At 51.8% G+C, this 24834-nt stretch overlaps 2 protein-coding genes across 2 annotated transcripts; both read right to left on the reverse strand.

Annotated features, from left to right (window-relative positions):
• Nucleotides 1-383: 383 nt before the first annotated feature.
• On the reverse strand, nucleotides 384-2891 carry Rpl10a (ribosomal protein L10a). Its single transcript, XM_051187129.1, has 6 exons — nucleotides 2801-2891; nucleotides 2518-2592; nucleotides 2344-2424; nucleotides 1849-1997; nucleotides 750-922; nucleotides 384-586 (listed from the first exon to the last, which is right to left on the reverse strand). The coding sequence occupies exons 1-6, from the start codon at nucleotides 2803-2805 to the stop codon at nucleotides 416-418; spliced, it is 654 nt and encodes a 217-aa protein (XP_051043086.1). The 5' UTR covers nucleotides 2806-2891; the 3' UTR covers nucleotides 384-415.
• A 2313-nt stretch (nucleotides 2892-5204) lies between these two features.
• On the reverse strand, nucleotides 5205-23595 carry Fance (FA complementation group E). The gene is made up of 12 exons (XM_051186594.1): nucleotides 23468-23595; nucleotides 17550-17611; nucleotides 16059-16383; nucleotides 13966-14569; nucleotides 13190-13234; nucleotides 12871-12939; nucleotides 12510-12653; nucleotides 12179-12302; nucleotides 11922-12000; nucleotides 10871-10937; nucleotides 7615-7740; nucleotides 5205-5489 (listed from the first exon to the last, which is right to left on the reverse strand). Exons 1-12 carry the CDS (start codon nucleotides 23593-23595, stop codon nucleotides 5388-5390), a joined length of 1875 nt encoding a protein of 624 aa, XP_051042551.1. The 3' UTR covers nucleotides 5205-5387.
• Nucleotides 23596-24834: the final 1239 nt, after the last annotated feature.

Raw genomic sequence — 24834 nt, forward strand, 5'->3', positions numbered from 1 at the left:
CTCATCAGCTGTGGAGGTGGGCATTGATCCCAAGAGGGGCTGGCCCAATCACTTGAAGGCCTTAAGGCTGGTGTTGCCTATAGAGGGCCCAGAGCCTCACTTGTGTTCACCATGGGTGACAGGATTTTACTTTGGCCCTGGGTTAACTACAGCTAAGTGCTTGAATCCAACCTTTGCCCATCACTACCCCTAAAACCTGAAGACCTTTCAACAGCCCAGACAAAAGAAAATGCACACCTCACCTTCAATAGCACTCAATTAGCTTTGAGTTGTCCTTCCTGGGCCACAAGGACACCAGCTGCTTGGCACAAAGGAAATAACTCCTCTGTCCTGAGGTTGTATCTGACTGAGCTCACACACCCAAGCAGGCAGAGACCAAGGGATGGTAGCACTGAGGTTTATTGATTGGGGCATCCTAGTACAGACGCTGGGGCTTGCCCATGGTACTCTTGATGTACAGAGCCCGCACGTTCTGCCAGTTCTTCTTGAGCAAGGACACCAAGAAATTGACAGCCAAGTGGATGTTGTAAACAAGCTCATCATCCGTCATCTTCACATGGCCGACAGCAACAGCCAGACACAACACCTGCATGGAAGTCAGGCTAGTGAACATCTATGTGGCAGGAAAGCCCTGGCCCTCTTGCCCCCAAAGGGTTAGACCAAGGCTACTCAGACCTTTTAGTCAACCATGCTGTGCTCAGTTCTTGAGCTTAGCTAACCTCCCCCCCAAACCCACAAGCCAGACCGACCTTCTTCATCTGGAACTTGATAGTAGATTTCACCTCATCAACTTTAGCCACCATGTTTTCATTGTGTGTCAGCAGGGAAGGGAACTTGCCAGCCTTATTCAGGCCTGGGCCCAGAATACGTGGGATCTGCTTGATGAGGGACTCAGAGGCCAAAAAGGCATCATACTTCTTGGCTGTAAGAAGAAGCCATGGGCTATTTAAATCCAGGCCAGAAAAAGCAGGACTAATATTTTTATGGCCACCAAGCTGCCTTTCCAGACCCTGCATTACTACACATGACCAACCAACAGGACTGAGGGGCTGTGATGGCTGCCACCTGTTGTAATCCCAGCACAGATCACAAGCCAGTTGAAGCTAAACTTGGTGGTGCAGGCCTTTATAACCCTAGCTATCTGAGAAACGCGAGGCAGGACTGCCAGTATAGTGTGCAGCCTAGGCGATTCAGTGAAGACTGAATATAGCTCAGTAGCGGATACAACCCTTAGCACTTCCAAGGCTTGGGCAAAAGTACGTGGGGGTTAAGACAGTTGTAAGAATCAAAGCTGGAGAAGGGGGTTGAGTGGTGGTCCCAAGGTAAGGTACCACGTGGGAGAGCATGGCCGGAGAGCAAAAGAGCAGGGGTCCTTTACACCTGCCTGCAGTCTAGTACTCATGGAACCCTGGGGATGACCAGAGTACTGCCCGAGTACACTCTGCCAGCTGACGGGAGGCCAGCATGTAATGCCTAAATCCTTACATTCATCTGTAAAAGGTCTAGTGTCTACTGTGTTCATGACAGTGGGGAGAAGGAAGCCTGCAACAGGGTCAACGCACCCCACAGTAACCTCATTTACTTAAATGCTTATGTCTGACACCACAGCTAACCCACACACCCAGGTGGTTAGCATCAACTACAAAAAGCCCAATGGCTGGGTAGAGGCAACTCGACACACGTGGGAAGGGCCTCAACTGAGTGAGGCTTCCATCAGGTGGGCCGTGGGGGCGCTCCCTGACCGTCCCCCCGTGAGGCCCTCTGGGAATGGCACCACTCCTGGGCAGGCGGTACCACCTTCCACAGCGGCACTTGTGAGCCCCCTAACACCGGGCCGGCCGCACGTACCCAGCTTTTTGACCAGCTTCTTGTTCTTATTGAGCTTCTTGAGCGCCTCGATGTCCATGTGGGGGATCTCCACGGCCTTGGCTTCATCGCAGTGCTGCTGGTCCCCCAGGACACACACGGAGAACTTGGGGCGAGGAGTGGACTTCAGCCTGCGTTTGTGGGAAGGACACAACGGGTCACAACCAGTCCCGAGGGCCTGCCCGGGAGGCGGAAGGCGGCGGGGACGCCGGCAAGCCCCGACCGTGTCTTACCCGGAGGTGTCAACACTAGCCTGGCTTCTCAGGCTAGCCGGCGGGCTCGGCCGAGGCCTCCCCACGCCTCCCCTCTTGTTTAAAGACCCAGGGTGGGGGTCCTTCCAGCCAGCCTGCCCGGAGCAGGACGCCCGAACTACCCTGGCCCGTCAGTGCCCTCGTGTCCTGCTCGGCCAGAGCGGCAGGGGCGCCAGGCCACACGGGGACACTGAGGGGCTGGGTGGGGTCAGAGCGGTGTGCCAACCTGACGGTGCCCGAGAAACGTTTGTCCTTCTGGGGGTCGTAGTTCTTCAGGCTGATCTGCAACTCCACCGTTTCCAGAAACCTAAGCGAGAGGGGCGACGTCGGCGGGGATGCTCGCCCGCCCGCCCGCCCGCCCCACGCCCGGGGGACCAGCGGGGTGCTGGCCCGTGCTTACTTTCGGCGCTTGCGCTGGTTCCCGTGCAGGACTTCGCGCACCGCCTCGTACAGGGTGTCGCGGGACACTTTGCTGCTGCAGGGGGGAGACAGGGGCGCTCAGGGCCTGCCATGACGGACCCCGGGGGCCAGGGGCCCCGCGCGGACGGCAGGCCCACAGCCCGCCGGGGGAGCTCGCGACGCGAACAGCCCCAGGGACAGCCTGCGCGCCGAGCGTCAGGGTGCCCGCGGGACAGCCGGTGCGCGGATGGCCGCGGATAGCACCCCAACAACTAGCCACCTACCTCATGGCTGCGGAGGCCGCGGGAACCGGAAAAGAGAGCAGAGAGGTCTACGCTTGCGCTCAAATAGCGATCCTGTTCTCGCGAGAACTGCTCGTTCGTTCAGCGCTTAGCCATACCGCCGGAGGAGCGCTGATGTTTGCGGCCACTGGGGGGCGCCATCACGCGACTGCATCGCGAGCAGAGCGCTAGGACCAGCTGGCTTTGGGACCGTGTGGGTTCTAGGCTGCTATTTGACTCCTAGCTCAGGGCTTGGCTCTGGAGCTGGGCAATGGGATCGGATTTCTGCCGACTCCCTATCTTCTGCCTGACCTATGTCTGACACAGTCACCGGAAGAACCGTCTTCCTTCATCGCCAAATTTGGTGATGAGCCCTGGAGAGCCGCTGTGCAGCTGCCCCCACTAACCCGTGCTTGTGCAAGAGTCCAGCCCCACTTGTGGGCAGAGGCACTGATGATGGGAATAGCTCGAGGAAACGATCCCTGTTGAGATCTGCAGAACTGAGAAGGTCTTGTGACTAGATTAGGATCAGATGTGCATCATTTAAGCGCAAGCCACCACCTGGGAGAAGGCGCCCACCAGTCTGCCATGGCCTGCTGCATAAACCACTCTTGATTCAGCCTCCAGGCAAGATGGACTTTGGACAAATGCCCCCGTCTTTTCTCAATTAGTTGGCATTTCAGACAAAGTTGTCCTTCTTGCCTGATACCCCCTCCTCTGTCTTTGCAGTTAAAAGAGAGGAGTGTGGGGTCAAGGGTCCGTACAGGGAGCCTCCAGATCTGGGGTGACTCACTGGGATCTTTGAGGAGGCAGGCAAGCTCTCTGGTCAGCACCCACCATTGACAGGGATAGGTCTGAGAACGGTTCATCTTGTGTCAGGACACATCAGGCACAATAAGGAAAGTTTGCACAGGATTAGAGTGGACCTCAGTGGTGCTTTGCGCCCCTTACTCCTAACACCAGCTTGTTCTCAAATCCAGGCTTCATCTCTAAGCTGACTTCCCACGTCCCTGAAACAGGGACTCAGGACTTTGGAGGAAACTGCGGCCTGAGATGCACCCAGAAAGTAGTTCCCCACCTACCGCAGGGCTAAGCTGGGAGGGTGCTGTCTCAAACTATTCCTAATTCAGTAACATCTGTGTGCTAAGTTCTTGGTTTTTTTTTTTTTTTTTTTTTTTCTTCCCCAGACAGGGCTTCTCTGTGTAGCCCTGGCTGTCCTGAAAGTCACTATTTACAGCAGACTAGCCTCAAACTCAGAGGTCGCCTGCCTCGACCTCCTTAGTGCTGGGATTAAAGGTGTGGGCCACCAGACTCAAATGTGTGCTAAATGTTTTGTGATCCAGGTACCTGCACGGGTGCTGTGGGAATACAGGTGTCAAACAGGTCTGCAGCAGGCACCATGTTGTCTTTTCTGCACTCTTCTCAGTCCATGGAGGCCCAGGCATCCTTCAGAGCCCAGCTCTAATGTTAACTGTGGCTGGAGATGTAGCTCAGTGGTAGAACATTAGCCTAGCAGGCACCGGACCCTGGTTTCCATGCCAGCATTAACACAAAAACAAGACCTCCCTCAACAGTAAGTAGTCACCCAGGCGGCCACAGGCCTGGACACTCTACAGGTAGTTCTGACAGGCCTGCTGTGGCGGGAGTGTAACATATGACCCGACTGACTTCACAATTTCACTTAACAGCCATCCCCTCATCCTTTCTCACTGAACAGGGGTGGGTGTGGGTGAGGGAATGAAGGAGGTTCGGGGGTCCAGAGCTATTGGGAAAGCAGGTACTGCTTCTAAGAATGTAGATGCCTTTGTTTATCTGTAGCCATTCCTTGTACATTTGTGTTGTGCAGTCATTAGTACTCTGGGATACAAACATGACACTGCACAAATGTGGAGGGCACAAGGCAACCTGGGATGACAGTCCTCGCCTTCCGTGTTGTCTCAGGCTGAGCTTTGGGGGTCTCCTGCCTTTACCTCCCAGCTTTGGGGGCCTCCTGCCTTCACCTCCCAGGTTTGGGGGCCTCCTGCCTTCACCTCCCAGCTTTGGGGGCCCTCCTGCCTTCACCTCCCAGCTTGCTGTAACAGCAGGGTTGACAGATACAGCTTTACAAGGGCTCTGGAGATTCAAATTAAGGTCCTAATGCAGTCAGCAAGCTCTTTACCTATTCAACCATCTCCCAGCCACACCCACAGACTCTTCTCATGGAGCTTAAACTGACCTTAACACTGTGTGGTTGAAGATGACCTTCAATTCTCAATCCTCCCGAGTGCTGGGATTGGAAGAGCTTTTTCCTTTATTAAAAACTATTACAAAATTATTCAGTTCAGAAACAAACAAAAAGGGAGGTTCACAACACCTGAGCACAAAAAGAGTCACCCCAGGCTCTCCCAGGACCCCACCCATCCCCAGCTGGTCCTCTGCCATCCCTTTATTGTGATCAGGAATGGCAGGCATCGTGGAGCCTACAGCTTCCTCTCTGAAGTCAAGATGGCTCCGAGCAGCCAGGAGTTTTGGGCAAGAGACAGTTGACTTGAGAGCTGGCTTAGTGTGTATTCCTGGGCAAGGAGTCAGGGAACCATGCCCTTGTGGGTGGTCAGTGGGCCAGATGTCTCAGCGCTGCCTGAAGGGACTTCTTCAGGAAAGTAGTGTTGGGCTCAAGGGCCACAGCCAGGTCCAGGCTCTGCTGTTCTGAGATCTGGAGAGGGAGTCAGGCTAGGACTGCAGCAGCCAGTTTCCTGTCTGCTTACCACCCCATAGGCCGGCCCTGCTGATGGAGAATGGAAGCCAAGGGCAGGCTCCTGAGCAATAGAACCTTACTACTTCTTGAGATGAGGCAAGCACCAAGAGGACCTGGATTCTAGCAGCTGTAGAGCTCACAGCAGGCTCTGGTGCTAGGTGGAGATTCAGGTGTGTCTCACATAGGCCTCCCAACCCTCCCAGGCTCCAGGTGACAGAGAGGTTCAGGGATACTCCACCATGAATTCTCTATCTTCTCTTGAGGTTCAGGCTCCTCATCTCCACGCTCCAATCCCCACACCTCAGCAGACAGAGGCAAAGCCCCTCCCCAGCTTTGGTCTCTGCAGGCTCCATTCTCCTTTAGAGGGGGGGGCTCTTCTCCAGTGATCTAGGAAGTCTCTGGAGGACCAGCACCCAAACCTCACAGCACACACAGACTGAGAGCCCCACTTTCCTGGGATCATGGAATCAACAGATGCACCTGTGTGATGGCCGACCTTGGCTGTCACCAGATACAGCTGGGTGAAGAGGGAGTCTCCACTGAGGAACTGCCCCCATCACTTGGGCCTGTGGACCGTTTCTGTAGATAGCTAGATAACGTAGGAGGGTCAGCCTACTGAGGGCAGTGCTACCCTGGCCTGTATAAAAAAGTAGGCTGAGCCCAGCACAGGGGCCCAGGCCTTTAATCCCACTACTCAAGAGGCAGAGGCAGGAGGGTCTCTATGAGTTTGAGGCCAGCCTGGTCAACATATAGGGTTCAGGTTAGCCAGAACTACAGAGTACAGCAAGCAGGAAGACCTGTATTCCAATCCCAGTACTACATAAACCAGGCCATAGCAGTGTACCCTATAATCAATCCTAGCACTCAGAAGCAGAGCAAATCTTGAGCTACATGAGATCCTGTCTAAAAAGAAATCAAAACAAAAAGCTCTCTGGCTTATGACCTGCAGGGCCTTCTGAACATGCTACCAGGTAATGTGAGCTAATCTCTTAGCCTCTACCCCTCGTCTGTAAAATGGGGCTGCTACACAGACACTGTGGCACAAATTAAACTCCAGCCAAATAGCAGATCAAGGCCACAAGATGACAAGCCCAAGGGGACAAACCACCTCAAAGCAAAACCAACAGAAAGGAGCTAACAGTGTCTGAGGGCTGATGCATAGCACAGGCTAGCAAGTCCACAGTCTCAGCCACCTCGGCCTCTCACACATAGCCCAGGCTGGCCTGCAATTCAGAGACCCACCTGCCTCTGCCTCCTAAGTGCTAGGATTAAAACAAGTATACAACACCACTGCCTGGCTGGCTCTCACACTGTTAGCTTCTGACTGTAATGAGCTACTTGCAGATCCCTGGGAAGGGCAGTCCTGGCTCACACGGTATCCCTTGCCAGGAACATCCTCCTACCAACTCCAGCCCTTGGCCACCATTGCTTTTTGTTTTGGGATGGGAGTGAACCTCTCACATAGCTTGGGCTGGCCTTGAGCTTCAAATCTCCTGACCTTCACCTCCCAGGCACCCAGATTACATGTGCTGTCACACCCAGTCTACAAAGTATTAGGAACTGACCCTAAGGTTTTGAGCATGGTGGGCAGGCACTCTGCCAACTGAATGACACCCTGGACTTCCCCAACTTTTTAAACATTATTATTTGGGGGGGGCACAGGGTCTCTACATAGCTCTGGCTGCCCTTGAACTCACTATGTAAACCAGGCTGGCTGCAAACTCAGAGAGATCTGCCTGCCTCTCTCTACCTCCTGAGTGCTGGGACTAAAGACACATACCACTATGCCCATCTTTATTTTTGTATTTTGTATTTGTCTCACTATGCAGCCCAGACTGGCCTTGAACTTACAGCAATCCTCCCTGCTTCAGTCTGCCCCACACACTCACTACCCCCAGTCCCAATCCCCAATAAGGCTTAGCTGCCCTCCTCCTCTCTCTCCAAATGCTGCATGGGTCCTCACAAGCATGGCAACTGAGGGGAGGGGTCAGCTCAAGGGGAAGGACAGCATGATGCTGTTCTAACTTCCCAATGGCCACATTGGGCAATACTGGCCCGACCAATGAGCCCCATCGACACTCACACTCGCCTGGAACTTGGTCATCACTGTCAGCATCAGCTTGGCGTAGGCCATGGAGGTGGTGGCTGCTGGACCCTCTTTGCAGAGCCTTTGCACCAAGACGCTGAACACCTCAGAGGTCATCTCCACCTGCAAGGGGACATGGGACAGCATCATAAGGCCAGTCCTGGGCTCAGCCCCCAAGCTCTCCATCTCGTAGCAGGTAGCTGAACAGAGTGCTCTAGAATGGTCTAGAAATTCCTCCACAGACCCATGTGTTGAAGGCTCTGTCCCAGGATAAAGGTGACTGGGGGACTGTCTAAAGGGGATGGTGCTAGCCTGATCCCTATTCTTTCTGCTTCTCAGCAACCATGACTTGAGCAGCCTACCCCCCAACACACACTCCTTCTACCATAACGTGCCTCATATGGGCACAGGAGCACCGAGCCAAGCCCGGGGAACTGTGAGACCAGGCCAAGCCAAAATTCAAGACAGGGTTTCTATTTATTGTTTTGGAGCCTGTCCTGGAACTCGCTCTCTAGACCAAGCTGGCCTCAAACTCACAGAGATCTGTTTGCCTCTGCCTCCTGAGTGCTGGGATTAAAGGCATATTCCACCAACTCCCAGCAATCAGGTCAACCTTTTCTCCTACTATTTACCTCAGGTATTTTATCACAGTAAGGGAAAGCTAACATACCAAGTTAAGCCCCAGTCCCCACAACTGGACGACAAGGCTCAAAGTCACTGAACACTATGAAAAAGATAAATGAAATAGCAGAGACATGGTCTCACAAAATGTAACTGCCCTTGCAAAGGCACTGATCAGTACTCTGGGGTAGCTAGTGACTCTAGCCTGCCTCAGTTTTAACCCTTAACAACAGGACGCGGTGAGGTCCTGAGGGGCACTGCCAACTCTTCATAATAAGAAATGACCACTAGCATCGGGTGGCACTCTGCACTTCACCCATCGTGTTGAAATCCCACTGCAGTTCACATGGTCTCCTATAGTGCAATATCTGTACACTGTGTGAAGATGTATTGTTGTGATTGGTGTAGTAAAAAGTTGAACAGTCAATAGCTAGGCAGGAAAGTATAGGTGGGACTTCTGGGCAGAGAGGGAATTCTGGGAGGAAGAAAGGCAGAGTTGCCAGCCAGACATGGAGGAGACAGGATGGGTAATATGGAGATGAAGTAACGAACCATGTGGAAGAACACAGATCTTAAAAAATACAGGTAATTTTAAGGTATAAGAGATAGTTAGGAACAAGCCTAAGCTACGGCTGAGCTTTCATAAGTAATAATAAGTCTCTGTGTCATCATTTGTGGGATGGAGGTCCCGATGAGAAAAGTACTGCTACAGTGTTCTCTCTTACATAAGGAGGGCTGGGCGTAAACAGCCAGGGTTAATCACTGTAATGTTCCATCTTCACCAGCCAACTTGAATGGGCTTAGAATCACCATGGAAACATACTTCTGGGTGTGTCTATAAGGGTGTCTCCCAGCACCAAAGAGCGTCTGTGAATGTAGGAGCCACCACTATCCCATGGGCTGGGGTCCCCTAGCAGAACGAACCCAGGACTCATCTCTTTGCTTTCTGAATGTGGACAAAGCCCTAGGCTCAAGCCCAAGCCTCTCCCAGTGACACAGACTGTATCCTTCAACTGTGAGCCAAAACCACAGCAAGAAAAGTAATCAGTTGCCTAAAACGCGAAAACAAGAGAAGCCAGGAATGGCGTACAACAATAATCCAAGGACTCAGGGCAAGATGGGCAGGAGTCAAGGTCTTTCTACATAGAATTCAAGGCCAGGCTGAACTTTTTTTTTTTTTTTTTTTTTTGGTTTTTCGAGACAGGGGTTTCTCTGTATTGCTTTTGCAGCCTGTCCTGGAACTAGCTCTGTAGACCAGGCTGGCCTCGAACTCATAGAGATCCAACTGCCTCTGCTCCAGAGTACTGGGATTAAAGGTGTGCGCCTGGTGAGACCCTGTCTCAAAATGATAGTGTGACAGTTTGAACATAACTGGCCCCCATAAGCTCATAGGAAGTGACACTATTAGGAAGTATGGCTTTGTTAGAGTACACATGGCCTTGATGAAGGAAGTGTGTCACTCTAGAGGTCTCATATATGCTCGAGCCACTCCCAGTATCTTAGTTCACTTCCTGTTGCCTACACAAGAGGTAGGGCTCTCAGCTCCTTCTCCAGCAGCACCATGTCTGCCTGCACGCTGCCATGGTCCACCAGGATGATAATGTGCTGAACCTCTGAACTGTAAGCCAGCCCCAATTACATGTTTTCTTTTATAAGAGTTGCTGTGGTTATGGTGTCTCTTTACAGCAATAGAAACCCCTAAGACAAATAGTAATAATAACACTATAAGGATGGGGAATTTTAGGTGCTAATTTAGATAAATGTCAAAATATACTAACTACTAAAAGAGAATAGGACTGGGAATGGCTCCATTGATGGAGTTCTTACCTGGCATGCATGAAGTCTTGGGTTCAATCCCTTACATCATAAAAAATAGGGCATGGTGATGCATACCTGTAATCCCAGGTAGAGGCAGGAAGATTGGGAATTCAAGGTCACCCTGTACTACAAAGTGAGTTCAAGGCTACTCTGGGCTACAAGAGATCCTATCTCAAAAAAAAAAAAAAAAAAAAAAAAAAAAAGTAAAAAAGCAATGTACAGCCAGCCACCTATAGTGGCCCAGACCTATAATCCAGGACTCCGGGGACTCAGGTAAGACCATGGCCCTGTCTCCAAAACCAAGGGCTAGGACTACAGCTCTGAAGCAAAGTGCCTGCCCAGCGGCACTGAGACCCGAGCTCAAAACCCAGCTGGACACAAGAAAGCAAGTACAGGGGCCCCAGGGATGGTAAGCTTGAGCGTGAATGAGAAGCAGAGGAGGCCAGTTAAAGGGCTGCCGTCTAAACAGCAAACATGAGCGCTGTACATTTCTACTGTTTCTCTGCACTGGTGACAGCTAAGCACCAGGCAGGGGAGCTGGGAAGAAGGTTATTAACATTCCCTTCCCCTCTTGTTGAACTTTTAAAGCTATGACTCTGACCCAGTGTCACCCTCTACTACATACAGGTTCCAGGCTAGTCTGGGCCATGTGACAGATAAGGGGAGGCGCCAGTCCCAAGTCAGGTGCTACTAAGAGACAGAGCTAGGGGAACCAGGGGTCAGCAACATGTCATCACCTGCAGCAGCTGCAGGGGCTTTGGACACCTCTGGAAGGCAGCCCCCTGCTTGCCTGGGTCCTACGCAGCCCACTCACCTGCCGTTCCAGGAGTGCCTGCAACACCAGGAATGTCTCCTCCCTCCAGCCCAGCTCCAGGACCTGCCTGCACAGAGGGCACATGATGGTGACTAAGGGCTGCCCTCCACCACTGGGCCTGCAGTAGAGCGGGCAGCAGCCCCATGTGCAGCAGCTGCAGACCCCAGGCTCCAGTACCTCCCTGGATTTGACCACGCACTATTCGTGAAGTTTTTCTATGCAGAAAGTGGATGCTGTGTGGGACCTGAAGCTAAGTGGTCAGTGAGCAGTAGTTGGTGCTATTTGAGGCTGCTCCCTTTTTCTTTTTCCCTCCCCCGCCCAGACAGGGTTTCTCTGTATGACAGCCAGTTTATTTACTTTGGTGGTGCACGCCTTTAAACCCAGCATTTAGGAGGCAGAGGCAGGCAGATCTCAGTGAATTTAAGGCCAGCCTTGTCTACAAAGTGAGTTCCAGGAGAGGCTCCAAAGCCACACAGAAAAACCCTGTCTTGAAAAACCAAAAAAGCAATTAAATAAATAAATAAAAGATTCATAAGCTAGGCGTGGTGGTGCACACCTTTAGTTCTAACATTCCAGAGGCAGGCAGACCTCTGAGTTCGTGGCCAGCTAAAGATACACTGAGAAACCCTGTGTCAAAAAACCAAATAAATAAATAAAAGCACACTTGAACTTGAGTCCATCTGTCTAAGTCAATAAACAAGGTGGAGATGGAGCTCAGGTCTGACTCTGGAGCCAATGCTCTTAACCATGTTGGTGTGTCCCAGCTGAGCCCCTTCTGAGAGGGACACAGCCTTCTGTGTGCACTCCGATACGTCCCCAGTAAAGCTGAGGAAGATGGCCAGCAAGGACATGGGCCCAGTGGAAAGGGTACCGGGCAGGGTTAGCCCCCAGGGGCAGCAGTGTGTGTTATGCCATGGTGCATGTGTGAGTGTGTGCATGTGCGTGTATGCCTGTGCATATGTGCACGTGCACTAGCATACTGGGCCTCCAGTCCAGGGCCTCATGCAGGCTTGGCCTGGGGGAGGGTCAGCATCAAGGCCTGCACACTCACCCCAGAATCTGGACATGTATGTCTGGCTCTAGGGCCTCATCCTTTATGAGGGAGCACAGCACCTCTGTCTGCATGGGACCTGGGCCAAAGACAGGAGAGGAGAAAGTGCTGGGGAAAGGCAGAAAGCTGACAGGGACAGGATGCCCGCTGTCTGAGAACAAATTACTAGTTTTATTCACTGAACCCAACTCAGCAGGGCCCCAAGGGGTGAAGTGTGATGGGCACCAGGCTAGGCCTGGATCCGGGTCTGCAGTTACCCATCCCTGGGTCCTGGAGAAGGGGAACAAGGACTGCTTGGCAGACTGGGTAGGTGTACTTCACACAGAAGGAGATGAGGGCGACCCTGAGCAGCCTGGAGGCGGAGGCCTGCAGTGACAGGATCTAGTCACCAGAGAGAGGACAAAGTTACTTCTTCCCTTCAGGAAGTGTTTATCTCACACGTTTCAGAGGGCAACCCAAGCTACCAAGGAAAAGCCCTAAACTCAAAAGCCCCAGTTGGGGCCGACCTCTCAGCCCCTCCCAAACCCCCTTCCGGAGCACTCTGAGGGTCCCCATTAACCTTGGCCTCCTAGTGCCACCTGTACCCACCCGGTCAAGAAAGAGGCTCCTGGCCAACACACAGGCACTGCTGATGCTGAGGGCTGGTGTGAGACTCAGCAGGCAGCTGCAGAGCTGCAGGAGGCCTCCATCAGGCAGCTGGGGCAGCTGCAGCTGGCTGCAGAGCAACTCCATCTGGGGGAAACCAGGCCATTCAGTTGGCTCTGTGAGATACAAGCCCAGTGGGCAGGAGAGAGGGGAGAGCAAGGGCATGATGGGAGAGGGAGCAGGGTGGAGCAGGGAGAGCTAAGAAAGGATTCAGGGTGACCCTAGTAAAGAGGCAGAGGGTACGCCGCTGAGCTCCATGGGAGGTGGGGAAACGGGCAGGTGCACAGGGACAAGCCTGACTCACCTGGCTGGGACTGCATTCGTGGAGAAACTGCAGGTCCACTGGAGGCTCAGGTTCCAACCCCTCCAGACCCTGGGGAGGCAAAGCCTGAGTAAGGGTGGCAGAATACTTGTGATAGGTCACAAAGGCCATTCTTAGAAGGCACCACCAGAGGATTTCCTGGGGGATGATGGTGTATCCAAACTTGGCCCTGTGGTGGCTGAACTCAGATCTCCCTCCTGCTCAGCCCCATACCAAGCTCCATAATGGGGGCTTCCCTGGGTACAGCTAGGGTGGAGAGAAGCCAGAAGGAGGGCTGTGGTGAACAGGGAGGGCCAGTCACCTCCTGGAAGGCCTTCAGCAGCTGCTGCAGCCCGGGCACCCGGTCCTGTGGAGGACAGAACAGTCACTTTTTCTGTAGTGCAGCAGGACCTGCCGGCCCCCTGTTGCAGAACACACTGGGCAAGAGCTGGAAAAAAGGCTCAATGTTTAGACACTTCCCTTTCTTCCAGAGGAACTGGGATCAGCTCCCAGCACTCACACTGGGCTGCTCACAATCACCTGTAACTGGGTCTGGGAACCCTACAACCTCTTCGGGCTTCCATGTGCATCACATGGGGTGCACACACAGACAAGCAGGCACACATATAATAAATAAAACCTTTAAGGGGCGGGCAATGGGAACTGATGGGCAAAGGCAATTCAAGAGAAGCAGGGATGTGGCACCTCCATCTTACAAGATGTGTAGAGAAGGCTTGTGTGAAACCCAGCCCACTGCTTGGTCTTTTCTGCATCCAACCTCAACGGGATAGATAAGGCCCAGTACAGGCAGGCAGCCTGGCTGGATGTTGGCATGACCCATGCTATCGGGTAGAGCAGCAGGAGCAGAGTCCTTCAACCCCACATCCTATATCCTTAGGACAGGTGTTTCCAGCTCATAGTAACTCCTTCCCCATCTCCATCATTTTTTTGGGGGGGAGGCTCCCCTCCTTCCATCCTCCATAACTCACCCCTCATCCCTGCTCCATGTACTACTGAGGTCCCTGTTGGGATTGTGTATCAACCAGCTTTCACCATCATCCAGAAGGACCATTCTGAAACCAGCCCAAGCCACAGTACCTGGACAACTTTGGGCAACTCCACACTCTGAGCTGGACCCTTGGCCTCCTCCACACCTGGGCCAGTCTCAGGGATCTTGGCTTCAGTAGCAATCTGCTTTGGATCAGGTGACAGGCCTCCTGCATCTGATGGGGACTGCAATGACTCCAGCCTGGGTCTCTCTTCCTGGTCCTTTCCCTCCTCTGCCGCCAAACCTTGGAACCTTTTAGGGGCTCTCTCTGACTCAGGGCTGGCAGGGTCTTCCTCTGGTTCCTTGCGTTTGCCACACAGCTGCGAGTGCTGTTCCCCCTGTTCAGGAGCTGAAGCCTGAGCCAATTTCAACCCCCTATGCCCCTGGCCCAGCCGTCCACACAGGTCTCGGAGCTGTGACTGACAGCTTGTGGACAGTGGAGAAGCTCCTTCCACAGAGATTCTAATCCCCACATCCCTTCTTAGCAGCTCCCAGAGGGCATGGAGCCAGGCATCAGGGGTAGATGCTGTGTCTCGCTGGGCAAGCTGAAGCATAGAATGGAGGCCACTTTCAGGTAGCAAGGGTCGAACAGCCATGAGCAGGGACATCAGGTTCTTCCGGCACACCCCAGGCAACCGTAGCAACAGTGGGAGCCTACAAACAATCAGAGCTTTTTTTGTCTTCTGAGCTGGGGGGGTCTCATTATGTAATCCACACTGGCCTTAGCCTCCCAATCCTCCTGCCTTAGCTCCCAGGTGCTCTGATTACACACATGTGTTATATACTGTGACAGGGAAGGGGAGGTGATGCCTGAAGAGCTGCTGAGGAGAGGAAGCCAGGTATGGTGGTACACACCTTAAATCCCAGCACTTGTGACACAGACAGATCTCTTATGAGTCTGAGGACAGCCAGGGCTATATAGTGAGGCCCTCCCTGTCTCAAAAACAAAAGACAAAGAGGTGCTGAGGATGGAAAAGGAACAGCAGAGTCAGGAACACCTGACATACAAGAGGCGGCGCTAGAATCCAGAATGGGTTTCCCAGAGCAAATGGACACTGAGAAGGAACAGGGTAATAATAACCCTTCATCACACCCTTTACAGCATCCTAAGGGCCAGCTCCTGCAAGCAACTGGCATACCTGGCTTTTAAATTTGTGAGAAACAGACACTGTCAGAAGGAAAAACTAGTGTCAGAGTGAGGGGGGAAAAAGATGAATTTGTGGTCTAAGAGAAGCTACTCCAGCAAACTCCTAACCTCCAGGGTGTACATCATAACATGTACATCATAACTTCCAAACAAACAAACAAGAACATTTACACCGAAAAAAAACCAAAGTGGCAGAATGACACCTAAGCTCCTAGAAGGAATCCCTTGTCACTCACAAAAAAGAAGTTAAAATTCAAAGTCACTTAGAATTTATCAAAAACACTTAAATGGGAGGTGTATGTGTGGGTGTGGGTTACCTTTACTACCCTCAGGAAAGTGGTGAACACTGTTTTGAAATACTGACAATGAGCAAGCCTTATTCTGCCAGTGACCTAGCATATCAGTTTTAAGTAACATGTATTTAAAAAAAAAAAAAAAATACGGTTTCACCAGCTGTGCGGGCTTCCAACTTAAAGCAATTCTGTCTCAGCTTCCTGATTGCTGAAATCAGACCCCACACTGTATGATCTGTATTTTAACATAGGTGTCCATTTGACATAAGTACGCCTGTATTAGAGGCTTTGGTTTTTTTCCTGTTGTTTTGACCTTGTCCTTCTATGTAGTCCTGGCTGGCATTGAACTTGAAGGGATCCTCCTGCCTCTGCCTCCCAAGTGCTGTGATTACCAACATGCACCATCACAAGCCAGTTTTTATTTTTCTTTTGAGACTGGGTCTGAGAAGGCGTTGGACACCAGGCCGGCAACTCTTGACTTTTTTGTTTTTAAAGAGATGAAGTACGAAAACAAAATCAATTTGCCTGCACTTAGAATTATGCCTGATGAAAGGCGTGTCTCAGCCCAATGTCTGGGGCGCACGCTTGTAATCCTAGCACTCAGATGGCCGCAGGAGTTCGAGGCTAGCCTGGGCTAGATGGAACCCTGCTTCGACTATGCAAATAAGCGGGGGGGGGGGGACACGGGCGGGCGGGGACTCACAGCTCCAGGCGGCCGTCCGGGCCCCGCACCTCGGGCTCAGCGCGGCCCAGCGCCTCGAGGAAGCCACCCCAGGGGAAGTGCTCCGCGCGGCGGCCCAGTGCGCGCAGAACCCCCAGCCCGCGCCCCGCGCCCTCGGGCCCCGCCTGCAGTGCCTGCAACAGGAGGCGGGCGGGCGCCTCCAGGGTCGCCCAGGGCTCCGCCCCGGCCGGAGCCACGGTGTCCGACACCGACCACTCCAGCGCGAGGGGACACGGGCGACGGCCAAAACACACGAGGTCTGAGGGATCCGAAACGCGAGCAGAACTCCCCGCGCGCGCGGGAGACCCTGGGAAGGCGGAGCAGGGCCTGATAGGGCGGGGCCTTGCGCTTGAGGAGGGACAGGAAAGGTCGGGACCAGTATCAAACGGACTCTGGGGGAAGGGGCGTGGCCAATGAAGGGGCGGGGCGATAGCGTCAGGAAACGGCGAACCGCCTGCCACACAGACGCGATGGTCAGAGGAGCCCGCCGAGGGGCGGGGCCAGATCCAGCGACCTGTGCCTGTCCTGTGGGCGCTTGGTTAAAGAGCTGGTTCTTGACTGCTTCCTAATCTTACTCCTTCTCCACGTCGTCTTTTTTTAATGTTTCCGTTTTATTTATTTTATTATTCTATGTGTATGGGGGTTTTGCTTGCCTGTGTGTCAGTGCACTACGTGTGTGCCTGGTGCCCACAGAGACCAGGAGAGGGCATCGGATCCCTTGGAACTGGAGTTACTAACGGTTGTGGGTGCTGGGGATGAACCTAGGTCCTCTGCAAGAGCGGCCAGTGCTCTTAAATGCTGAGCCATCTCTCCAGCCCCGTCTCCTGTTTTCTTTTTTTCTGTGTATGTATGTGCTTGTGTATATGTATATGTGTGCAGCAGTCCTTCAAGATAAGAAGAGAAAATCAGATTCTTTGGAGCTTGAGTGCCATGCTGTTGAAGGCACACTAGTGCTGGCAAACAAACCCCAGTTTTCTATGAGAACACTCTTAACGCGTGAGTTCTCTCTCCAACTCTTATCCCTTTTAAATTTTATTTTTAATCACGTGGGGGGGGCATGTGCATGTGCATTTGATTCCCTGGATGTGGACTTCCAAACCTGGGTCTTCTGTAAGAGAGCCATATGGGCTCTTAACTGATGAGCCATCACTGCAGTGTGGCTGCGGAGGGGATCAGAGAGGTCACCAGGCTTGGGGTCACACAGACAACATTGGCTTTTTGCTGTGACTATCATGGGAAGTCATGGTAGTATTTTGAACTGATTTTAATTTTGAGCCAAAACTATCTGTTTATCTCAAGGGAATGAGTTTCAGGAACTGCTTTCTTACACTCTCTGATAAGGAGACTGGAGTAGATTTGTGGTGTTCCAAAGAGAACCTGTGAAGGATGTGGACCCTGAGAAGTACAGCCACAGCCATGGGTGCCCAAGAATCTGTCACAACCCCAAGCCTCAACCATGGCCTCATTCCTTACCTTTCTGCATTTGAACCATCTGGGCAGAACTAGGACCCAGTTCTAAACTTGGTTCCAGGACCCTGGAAAAGAGAGAAGTCAAGATGTTACATTCCCACCCTGTGAGGAGTGTACAGGAAAGATTTCCAGAGGCCAAGCATAGCCGAGCACAAGAGATGACCCCTCCCCCACCCCAGGACAGGGCAGGGCTAGAAATGGACAACCATCTTCACATAGCACTGGGACAGCTCATCTTCACATAGCACTGGGACAGCTCAGGCATATTTTATTGATTTTCTTCCAAAATCCTTCTACAAAACAGTAAAATTAAAAACAAAAAAAAGCAAAAAAAAAAAAAAAAAAAAAAAAAAGGCCTGTAGAGCAGGTAAGAACCCTCCATGGGGGGGGATTTCTCCCCATCCCAATACCCATGACCCCCAGCTGGGAAACTGGAGCTCACGGATGGAGATGAAGGGTTTGTCACCAAAGCCCCATAGTGAGTGTCAACCAGCACTAGGATTTCCCACCCAGCAGGCCCCTCCCTTTCCCCTTGCTCTCTCAAAAAGCTCCTGGCTACAGAAGGCCAAGGTAAGAGCTGAGGTCCCCCACCCACACAGCCCCAAGGCCAGGGTATAGTCTGGGAAGAACACATCTTTCTTTAGGTTGGTGGTTTCTAAGAATGATGCTGGCCCCAACACCATAAAGTATAGGAAAAAAAAAAATCCAGAAGCCTTTGGTTTTGACCACAGCAGCCTTGGGGACAGACTCACAGGTGAGGCTGGAGAGGTTGGACACAGCACAACATTGTCACATTAGGGTTTGCAATCATCTACATTGCTCATGTAATACATTGTATTTATCATGGATATTTAAAAAAAAAAAAAAAAAAAACCAAACGGGTTCTCGAGTAACCCAGGCTACTTGCCAACTTGGTGTGTCACTGAGGATGCTCTGGAACTCCTAAGCCTCCTGACTCATCTCCCAATTACTGGGATTACAGGTGTGTACCCATACTCCCATGGGGAGCAAACCCAGGGTCTTGTGCCTGATGCAAGCATTCAACGGACCTACTGACCCCCAGCCCAGCCTTCATGGGTATTGTATCAGTTACTTTCTATTGCTGTGATAAAACACCATGACTAAGGCAGCTTGTATAAGAGAGATTTGCTTTTGGCTTATGGTTCCGGAGGGTTAGGAGCCCATGAAGGCAGAGAGAAGGCTTGAGGCTGGAGTAGGGACAGCTGAGCTTAAACTTCAAACGCAAGCAGAGAGCAAACTGGGAATGGCACATGGCTTTGATACCCTCAACACTGGTCCCCAGTAACACACTTTCTTCAGTAAGGCTTCCCAACATTTCCTAAGACTAAATAGTGACACCAACTGGGGACCAGTGGCTAGTGGCCAGAGCCTAGGGCAGGAACTGACGTATTCAGTCAGACTTGAAATCAGTGGCCTGTTCCCCAAATGGAGAACTGAAACCAGACTGGAAGGCAGTAAAAGAGAGATGGTGCATCACCTTCAAGCCATGTTCCTCCAGGAGGAAGGGGCGCTCAAGACTGGACCATAGTGTTCTCCACAGTACAAAAAAGGACCCTCTAGCATCCTGATGTAGTTGATGGGATGGTCATGCCACTATTTTCCAGCAGGTGGCAGTAATGTGCCTTAAGAGATGCCCTTCTAGAATTAGGTCTCTAGGCAGCCACCTGGGGAACCTTTTTTCTTTTTATTATTATTATTATTTTATTTTACTAGTAACATACAAAGAGGGGAGGTCACAGATAACCTTCAGATGTGCCTCTGTAACCAAGTTAGAACAGTGTATTGGGCTATGGGTGGCCTTAGCTGGGGAGCTGAGGGCTAAGAACTGTTGACCAATCATGCCACAGTGGGGCCTTGGACACTTGTGGTCAGCCTCAGGGAGGCCAGCTAGGGTAGTGAGTGCATGGAGGAGTTTCTTTGTCACATAAGCCTTCTCTCCTAAAATCCAGGACATACCACTTACCACATACCCTCAGCGCGTCCAGGTGCAGCAAAAATTCCTCAAAACTGTCTTTACTTCTTCCAAAACCTACTGCCAGGATGGCTCCATGAGGTGGCCCCACAGGAACCCCTCCAGCTTCCCTTTCCTGGCCCCTACATGACGCCAGCCATGTCAACACCTGTGTTTGAACCTACTGTGACTTTTTGTTTGTTTGTTGGGTTTAAGACAGGCTGGAATATTATATAACTCTGGCTAGAACTTCCTTTGTAGATCAGGCTGGCCTCAAACTCTGTCTGCTTCTGCCTCTGCTTCCTAAATGCTGGGAATAAAGGTGTACCTCTACCACCACCACATTTTTCTTTCTTTTTTCCAATGTTGTGGTTTAATCTTGTGAGACCGGATTTCACGTAGCTCAGGCTGGCCTCAAACTTGCTATACAACAAAAGATGACATTGAACTTCTGCTCCTCCTGCCTCCACCTGAATGCTGGGGTTACAGCTATGTGCCAGCCGTCACACTGGGTGTGGTCATGGGGAGGGGACCCAGAGCCTCATGCAAGCTAGTCAGGCATTCTGCCAGCTGAGCCACATCTCTAGCCCTGAACACATGGGGTTTTTTTTTTTTTTTTTTTTTTTTTTTTTTTTTTTTTTTTTGAAGTTCCTTTTTCATTTTATGTGTTTTGCCTGCATGTGTAATTATGTGCCTCTGTGCCTCTTGTTGGCCTGGTGTCTGCAGAGGCCAGAAGAGGGTGTTAGAATCCTTGTCACTAGAGTTACAGATGGTTGTAAGCCACCATGTGGATTTTGGGAACTGAACCCAGGTCCTCTGGAAGAGTAGACAGTGCTCTTAACCACTGAACCATATAGTTTTTTTTTTCTTTCTTTTCCTTCCTTTTTTTTAAAATTATTTTTTATTTTTTTCCTAGACAGGGTTTCTCTGTGTAAGAGCCCTGGCTCTCCTGGAACTAGCTCTGTGGGCTGGCACAGAGATCCACCTGCCTCTGCCTCTGCCTCTCAAGCTCTGGGACTAAAGGTGTGCGCCGCCACCGCCCAGCTGCCACACAGATTTTTAAAGAAGGAACACTTAAGTGTTCTTCACAAGCCGGGTGTTGGTGGCACACATCTTTAATCCCAGCACTCAGGAGGCAGAAGCAGGTGGATCTCTGTGAGTTTGAGGCCTACTGTGCATGGTCTACAGAGTGAGTTCCAGGACGGGCTCCAAAGCAATACAGAGAAACTCTGCCTCGAAAAACCAAAGTAAACAAACAAACAAATAAATAAAACCCCCAAAACCAAAAAGTCATTTAGCCTCCCAGGTCTTCTCCTCTTCCTGGCTTTTTCCTCCCTGTCCCTGCTGGTGCTAGATCAGACCTGAATACTGCAGGTCATGTCCTACCTGGTCCCTAAGCCACACTGACCATACCTCAGTTCGTCCTCCATGGCATGAGAAGAATAAGGATCCTTACCTCACACAGCAATAATATGTGAGAGAGCCCTCCTCTCCACAGGCTCTCAGTCCTCCACTGCTGGGCTTGCCAGATCCTCCAGCACTTCCAGCTGGGATGCCAGTGGCTGGTGGCCAGCCCACTTTAACCTCCCTCTGCCTACTGCACCCTCATCTTCCCCTCTCCCTTCAGCGCCACCACCCCATCCCCACTTGTTTTCCTTGGTCACTGACTATGCATTGGGGTTCACAGGCAAGCCCAGGGCTGCAGAGGCTCATGTACCCTTGGGAATGATCATGGGGGCCTGCAAGCCAGCATCCTGCAGGCCTCTCCTCCCCTGCTGGATGCTAGCCCCGGTGCCATGATGATGTGAAGACTACTATTCTTCTGCCATGCGCACAAGTACCTCAGGTAGTGGGTGTGGCTATGGTTGGGCAAGATGCCAAAAGGCCACATTTTATCCACACAGATGCCAAATACAGAATCTTGGCTGTCTTTCTTCAACTGTGGCCACAGGCTGGCTCAGTCATTCTCCCAATCACAGCCCCAATACAGCCCCAGGTGACATTTAATGATTCTGAGCTCCCTGGTCCTCTTCAAGGTCTTAGCATCCCAGGGAGCCAGGGTGCCATCTGCCCCATCACCTGACTTCATGGTCTACTGCTTCTCAAGTCCGGGCTCTGCTGAGGGGCCATGAGCTCCTGGTGAGGTCTGACTCAGCCGGAGGCTCCTGGGAGCGGCTAGGCTATGGTTCCTGTCAGCAGTCGTCAGGAAGCGGTCTGCTCACTCACATGGCCTCTACTGAGGGCCAACTGCACACAAGGCTTTGCTGTGGCCCAGGACCTGCCCTGGGAGGACTTAGGAATCTCTCATATAACCACCATGCACCCTCTGGTACCGTACCCATTACCTACAGGCACCTGTAATGGTCCAAATGTATAGGTGTTCTGAGCATAAAATACATTTAACATAAAGACTAAAACATTTTATATTGATAGAATTAATTGATAATATTATAATGCAATATACATAAAAACTGTGTTTTGTTTTTTTGAGACAGGATTTCTCTGTGTAGCCCTTGCTGTCCTGGAACTCACTATGTAGACCAGGCTGGCCTCGAACTCAAAAAGATCCTCATGCCTCTGCCTCCCAAGTGCTGGGATTAAAAGTTTGCCTCACTACTGCCCGGCTCATAAAATACTTTTGTGGGTGGTCAAGACAGGGTCTTTACAGCCCAGTCAGACCAAACTCACAGCAATCTCCTGAGTCCTGGGGTTGCAGATATGAGCCTCCATGCCCAACTACAGTGAATTATTTTTTTAGGCATTAAGAAAGGTATCTAGTGGGACTGGAGAGACAGCCCAGTGGTTAGGAGCACTTGCTGCTTTACAGAAGGCCTGGGTTCAGTCCTAGCACCCACATAGCAGTTTACAACCATCTGTAGCCCCAGTTCCAGGGGATCCATAGCCCTTTCTGGTTCCATGGACACTGCATGCATGTGGTATTCATAAACTCATGCAGACACAAATAAATAGATATAAATACATTAATCTCCATCCCCAAAGCCCACCTTTCGAAGGTTTTGCGGGTACATGCCTCAGGAGGCTGAGGCAGACAGTCTAAGTTTGAGGTCCAGCACAGACCATGTCTCAAAAATGCAAAACAAGGGTTAGAGCACTGGCTGCTCTTTCAAGGACTGGGGTTTGATTCCTAGCACCCACATGAAGGTTCATACTATCTATGACTCCAGTTCCAGAGGATCCAGTCTCCTTCTGGCCTCTGAAAGCACCAAGCATGCAAATGGTACACGGACAAACACGCAGGCAAACACCCATATACCTAAGTAAATAAACAAAAAAGTAATGGTTTGAATGAGAACGACTCCCAGAGGCTTATATATTTGAGTGCTTTGTCCCAGCTGATGGAACTATTTCTGGAGGATTAGGAAGTGTGGCCAATTGGAGGAGGTACACCACTGGGGGTGGGCTTTGAGGTTTCAAAAGCCCATACCACACCCAATTAGCTCTCTGTCTGCCTCCTGCTTGTGGCCCAGCTGTGAGCTCTCAGCTACTGCTCCAGCACCATGCCTGCCTGCCTGCCTGATGCGGCCATGTCCCCACCATGATGGTCATGGACTCCAACCCTCCAGGTTTGTAAGCCCCCAACAAGCTCTTTCATGAGGTCCAGGGTCATGGTGCTTTGACCCCTGCCCCGCCACCCCCTGCACCAAGTCAACGCTCCCCACAAGACTGTGGACTGTAATGGTGACCCCAGTCAGCCCACTAATTCTCTTACTGACCAGATTGGCTGGGGGAGGTTGGGGGTGGGAAGCTGATAGGAGGATTTTTAGGTCAGTTTGTCCATTGGCTCTTCTGTCTATCTGTACCCTTCCCGGCAGCTGGAGATCAAAGCCAGGGCCTCAACACTTAAGCAAACACTCTGCTCTACCACTAAGCTCGACCCCAAATTCTAAAGCTAAAGGTGGGAACTGAGGCATCACAGGTCACAGGTGACCTGGGCCAGGGAAGGCGGCAGTGAGGGAAGATCGAGAAGGAGCTGGGGGAGCCATCAGGACCAGGAGTGACGAAGGGAGGGTCAGGGAGGACGGCAGAGGAGCACCCAAACTGAGTCTGCTCCGCCATCGTCCTGAGCCTTCCTGACCCTGTGCAGGAGGCAAGCACCAGGAATCGCTCATAGCAAACATCCCTCTGAGTGCAGCCTCTCATTCCCTGCCTGCTTTCTTTCTAGCTTGGAAAACCCACAAATTTCAGTCTGTGGGCATCCGTTGTCCTCTGCCCAAACCTCAGTTCTCCTGGGAGAACTTGTTTTTAAAATGTGAAATGTCTGATAGAAAGCGTGGTGAACTCGCAGTGCCCTGGTGTAAAAAACCGGAGAGAGAAGGCAAGCACAGCAGACCTGAGCTAGCTCTTCACCAGCTGGGTACCAGTGGCTTGTTCCCGCCCCCTCTGGGCTCAGTCTCCTCTGTGCCAAGAAGTCCCTTCTTCCACAGACACTTCAAGTTCTTAAGGGACTTGGCTTCCAATAGACAGATTGGACCCAAAATAATGTCACCCTTTTCCAGTGCTTCCCTGAGGTCCAGACCCACACCTACACGGGTCATGCCCCCTGCTATAGTGCTGCCCGCAGGCTAGAGTGTCCATTCCAGCTGCAGTCCTGGGAGGATGTGGGACCTGAAAAGGGAAGGAGCCCTAGCCAGCTGCTGTCCCATCTCGGGCCTCAAGGACTTGTGTGGTGCTCCAGGATGTGTGGCAGGAGGCCTTTGGGGTCTTTTGGTAAATACTGGAAGACTCCAAGGATATTGGAAAGCAAGGTGACCTAGGTTATGAGGGCTTGGGACCCAGGACTGAGGGCATGCACAACCAAGGGCTGTGAGAGCCTGTACTGAAGGAGGTGTAAAAAGCAGGGTGGTGCTAAGCATGCTGTTCACGTTGGGCCACTCCAGGAAGTCCTGGGGACCTGGCCTCCCATACAGGTCACGAGTAATTACAATATTATCAGTGTCACAGTGCCAAGGCCACAGTCAGAGGTGGACGGGTGGGGGTGGGTCCACACTTTGGTTTGGGAAGCTCTTGTGTCAGTAGAGTTCGAAAGGTCACTCGATCTGGGCTGAACAGGGAGTGACCCTGAACAAGTGTCCCTCTCCCCCATCACACCTGTTGAAACATCCGTGGCATGGCAGTTACTGAGAACCTGGGTCTCTGTGGCCATGGTGAGGGACCTCAGGGTAGATGCTGTTCCTCCAATGTGGCAAGCACCCCTTGAGCCATACCAGTAAGCGCCAGCAAAGCAAAAGAGGACAGAGTGACTGGCCCCCTGTCCCAAAGAGCCCATTCTCATAACAGGTCCTAAAAACAAGTGTC

Source organism: Phodopus roborovskii, unplaced genomic scaffold, assembly GCF_943737965.1.
Source record: "Phodopus roborovskii unplaced genomic scaffold, PHOROB, whole genome shotgun sequence".
NCBI classification, from domain to species: Eukaryota; Metazoa; Chordata; class Mammalia; order Rodentia; family Cricetidae; genus Phodopus; species Phodopus roborovskii.